Source organism: Crocuta crocuta, unplaced genomic scaffold, assembly GCF_008692635.1.
Source record: "Crocuta crocuta isolate KB4526 unplaced genomic scaffold, BGI_CrCroc_1.0 scaffold365, whole genome shotgun sequence".
In the NCBI taxonomy this organism is placed as follows: domain Eukaryota; kingdom Metazoa; phylum Chordata; class Mammalia; order Carnivora; family Hyaenidae; genus Crocuta; species Crocuta crocuta.
In genome coordinates this window covers 260,856-265,842 of record NW_027533268.1, presented here as the reverse complement: position 1 = coordinate 265,842, position 4,987 = coordinate 260,856, and the positions used below count along the sequence as shown (strand labels likewise).

The 4,987-nt window shown below is 37.0% G+C and overlaps 1 protein-coding gene across 1 annotated transcript; it reads right to left on the bottom strand.

Annotated features, from left to right (window-relative positions):
* Positions 1–894: 894 nt before the first annotated feature.
* Positions 895–4,661, bottom strand: TSPAN6 (tetraspanin 6). Its single transcript, XM_077747810.1, has 6 exons — positions 4,653–4,661; positions 4,473–4,571; positions 3,872–4,006; positions 3,394–3,477; positions 1,770–1,875; positions 895–1,110 (listed from the first exon to the last, which is right to left on the bottom strand). The coding sequence occupies exons 1-5, from the start codon at positions 4,659–4,661 to the stop codon at positions 1,807–1,809; spliced, it is 396 nt and encodes a 131-aa protein (XP_077603936.1). The 3' UTR covers positions 895–1,110; positions 1,770–1,806.
* Positions 4,662–4,987: the final 326 nt, after the last annotated feature.

Below are 4,987 nucleotides of genomic sequence, written 5' to 3'. Positions count from 1 at the left end.
CCCGGGAGATTTTTAAAAAGTTAATTTAAAAATGATGGTTGTAGAGGAAAATAATATTTATTGTGTAAAAGATTTATATTTAGCCAAAGGCACAAACTGAAACTAAGACTATGAAAGGTGACCATAATGTTGACAATTAAGTCATATCAACCTGAAAAATACCAGCTAAAGCTAATAAAGATGAATTGCTTTAAATTCCTAAGGAAAATATAGTAATTCCAACACCATTAATAATTAGAACCTTTCAAACAGTAGGGGGAAATATAAAGACATCAGTATAAACACCTTAATTTGGAGGCAAAGAAATGTGAAGTGTAACATAACATTTGGTAGTGCTTTTAGTCTTGAATGCCTCAGGTTGGAGACGATTCCCAGCATCTGGCAACTCTGATGCTGAGTACTATCCAAATATTGGCCAGAATTAAATTATACAGTGTGACTCTCCATCAGCAAAATAGAGATTAATGAAAATATTTTAACTTGATACAAGTTGTACAATAATTTAAACTTGTCTGGGAAGTGGCCAGTTCAGAAGGGTCAATTTTCTATCACACTACATCAGTAAGCAAATTCAGATGGGTCACTCTAATGCTACATCAAAAAAAAATTCACAGCATCTTTCAAAAGCCCCACATTGTGAGGCGCCTGGGTCCCTTGGTTTTGTTTCTTTACACATTCGTTGGTAGAACCTAGCTCTTCTATGCCATGTCGTAAGCATACGACTCTTGATTTAGGTTCAGGTCATGATGTCACAGTCAGTAAGATTAAGCTCTAAGGCAGGCTCTGGAGCCTGCTTAAGATTCTCTCCCCCCCTGCCCCTTCCCTGTTCTCTCTCTCTAAAAATAAATAAATGGCCCCACATTGAGCAAAATAAAAGTCAAGAGGAACACAACATTAGTTCATTTACAATTTACTAGCTCTTCCAGTGTTTCACAGTGATACAGGGGTTTCAATGATCTAACATGAATGGGCCAGAAGGTGAACCTATATTGAACAAATGTCTTGACTGAATCAGCCTATTGATGTAATTTTTTGGTCTATTTGGTAAGAAGTGTTAAACTGTCTTCCATCCAGGCAATCTCATAGTTCACAGGAGGGAATGTAAATGTCCTAAAATTAAAGAAAAAAAGTTAATTTACTTGTCACCCAAATTTCAATATCTGTATTCACTTGCACTTGTTAGTATCTACTCTGCTAATGAAGACCTTCATGTGTTCCCAGTCAGTGGTTCAATTAAAATGTGAAGGACACCTTAGGGGATTAATTCAGCCAGAAACAGTTCTCATGGTTTACCATTCAAATACTGAAGTTATTGAAACACATATTTCCCCCTAATCGGGTTCTAAGTTGGGCTAGGTCTGTTTATAGCTCTAAGAATAGTTCACCAGGGAAGTGTGATAAATGAAAACTCGATAAAAGACCAGGGAAAATGCCAATATTGGGTCAAGAGCAGAGTGTACTTGCCAGGGAACCTCACAACTAAGGTCATAACTGGGATTCTTCATTTCTTTTCTGTGTAGGTACAAATTTGTCAGAAAGGGGACCACTTAGGTTCCTTAGATTGATGTGTAGGTAAACTCCCAAAAGCTCTTCTGCCCTTTGTGGCCATGCCTTGTATTTAGAGACCTGACCTGCCTATGTAGGGCTAACACAGTACCAACAAGACTTGAATGCACCACTCAACAAGACTTTGGCAAACTCAGTACATCCATCACACGAGCAGGCTGAAGGAAACACCAAGACAGAGCTGAGAACTAAAATGAACATACCTTAAAGTTGGAGAGGAGTAAGCCCATGATTTGCTGATTACACTATCTCATACTGGTTATTTGTTATGGCCCTAGAGAGGCAGTAGGCTAGAAAGATTCCAATCAGCTAAAAACAAAATAAGAACAAAATTAAACACACACACACACACACACACACACACACACACACACGAGTTTAAAGACCTCAGGATATAGGTTTATTTTCCTTTCTCTTCTAATTCACTAATAATTTCCTGAAGTTTTTCTCAACAGCTGTGTTTGATACTCGGCAGCATCTAAATCACATTCAAAGAATATAAGGGAAGTTTTACTACTACTATGACCTGGAATTTCACAACAGTCACTGACAAAAGTCCTAAATGTCATTAAGTTTTGGGGAAACTTAACAGATAACTTATCAGCTATCAGAACAAAAAGGATATGGTTTAGCATAAGCATCTCATCACATAAAATCTCCATCTGTGAAGGCTGTGCCATAAGCTAACCACTAGCCACACACAGGTGGCTTTTGAGCACTTCAAAGAGGGCTAGGCTAAATGAGGTGTTAAATTTTTTATTTTATTTAACTAGACCCTTTCTTTTTTTAAATGTTTATTCATTTTTGGAGAGAGAGACAGAGCATTAACAGGGGAAGGGCAGAGAGACAGAGAGACACAGAATCTGAAGCAGGCTCCAGCCTCTGAGCTATCAGCACGAAGCCCAACACAGGGCTTAAACTCATGAACCATGAGATCATGATCTGAGCTGAAATTGGACGCTTAACCAACTGAGCCGGTCCCAAATTAGAACCTTTCAAACGTGCTAGTGGTTATTCTATTAATGCAGATTGAGACACAGTTACACCAGCTGCTTTAGAAATGCGTTAAGATTAGGCTTCCAAAACCAAGTGTATTGATTCTTTCAGTTTTGTCTCCACGATGTTTAATATAGGAAAAACTCCCATCCCCTAAAAAAATTGTTTAAAACCACAACACAGCCGGTACCCAACATAACAGGCACATATTGAATGTGGAGTCATATGATCTAAATTTTTTAAGTCAGACCTTACATGCAACTAATCAGGCAGTTGCAGCCCAGGAAAGAAAAATATGAATCACATTGTAGAATCTTGACTACACCGAAAAACACTGTTCTCATCTATCTGATGTTTTTGTTTAGTTAATAAACTATGATGCTGGAAAGCTGCCATTCCCAAAAGGGTGCCAGGTATGTACTACTAGGAGTTAATTCTAAGTCTTGCTTTTTGTAGTTTCAAGGCATGACAGGCTATGGGGTCAAAAGAGCTGGTAAATCAGGAATAAAATTTAGAGAATTCTAATTGTGGAAAACAGTGCAGGAAAACAGAAGATCCAAGGCATCAAAAACTGGAATGAAAATAGCAAAATATCCCTCCAAAATAAAACAAAGCTATTGTTTTATTTATTCGGTCTATTTAAGACCCAAATGCAAATAACTGACTACATAAGTTTCTAATACAAAATAAAAGTAGTTCAATACTGTGATGAGAAACTGAGACTCTGTGAAAACGTGACTTCTATGGAAGTGCCCTGACGCCTTCACAGCGGATAACTTCTAGTTTACACCTAACAAGAGTGATGAAATATTCCTAACTACAAGGACTTACCTGGAAGCAAGAAACTCCAAAGGAAATTCCCGCAACCACTCCCATTTCTGACTCTATAATGGTCATCACCTTTATAAAACAACCCTAATGGGAGCAGGGGAAAAAAATATTAAGTACAGCACAAGCAATAAGGAACACTTCTGCCAAGAGAGGAGCTTTAGCTACCACAGCCTTTGATTATCATTTTTATTAAAATTTACTCTTTTATATAACAAATCTTATCTCCTCTCAAGCACAATGCTCTCGACAGAAGTTTGAAGAGCAGAAGTTCCACCTCTTGGATTAGGCATTTAAAAGTGTTATTTGCTCGTGGTCTGAACTCAAGTCAAATTGTCTGAGCTTCAGTTTCCTCATTTACTCAATGAGACTAATAGTTGTCCTATTTCTGATTATATTTATTGTGACTAAAAATTAAAGATGGAGTCAACTCTGTATTCAGTTAATATTTTCAAATAAAAATATTGTAAAGACTCCTTACTTCATTGTTTACTTTATCAGCATCTCTCTGTGGAGAACAATTTTCAAGTTTGCAGCAACTCTTGGGAAATCCTTTTTCTGAGTAATAATTAGTATCCTTCCAATCTCTATAGTCGGTGAGACCAAAACAATGCAACTGAAAAAAAAAAAACCATTTATAGTTTACATCATAACTTTGTAGTCAAACATTTAACCTATCATTTTAGAGTGCAATTTGTAGTCAAAACAATATTATACTTAGTGATCCATATCCTAATATTTTTAAGTGGCTGTCCTCAATCGGCATTATAATTCAACAGATTAGCACCTTTTTCCCCCTAATACCAAATGTAACATTTTTGCACTGGGCTTACTTTCCTGCTGTAGTTGGTACTAACAGTACTTGGTCTGTGATGTGAGGACAATGATTAGGAGAAAATGGAGATCTATCACTTAGTATCATCCCACACTTCTTTCCAGGGACATATTTTCTCCTGATCTAAGATTGTAATGAGAAGATCATACAAGTGGATAACATCTAGTAGCCAGGGGCCTATTCCTCTTCTCTAAGGGGATAAGAAATGTGTTCCCCTCTTGAGAAGCCACCACCTATGACTACTTACCGTATTTTGAATCTTGTCTACGGCATCACTTCTATAATCTCCCGTAGAGTTATACTGCTTTATAGTTTTCTCATAATTATTCTTAAAACTGTTCTTAATCTACAGCAAAGAAACACAATGCCAGTAAATAAAGATTCTAGAAGGTTTCTTTGGTTTCTAGGTCAGATAAAAAATCCCCACATCTGTCATGTCTTTGACAACAGCAACGTGTATGGTAATTATTTCTATGGTCCAATCCTGTCCTCTATGGGATATAGTCTAACTGAGAGGATTACTAAGCAAAACATTACAATAAAAGATAACCACTCAAGTTAAAGTGTTATGGGAGCATTTATTCAAGTGGTAGCTCTGTACTCTTATATCCCTCGCCCAGTTTTTCTCTACTTCAAGTACAAATTTGATGCTTATAGAATTTTTAAGCTACAAAACCTTACTTTGGCAGACTGTACTACCACACTTTGTAAAACACTCTCACTGAGGAACCTTCACTACTCACCAAATGATTTCCCAACCCC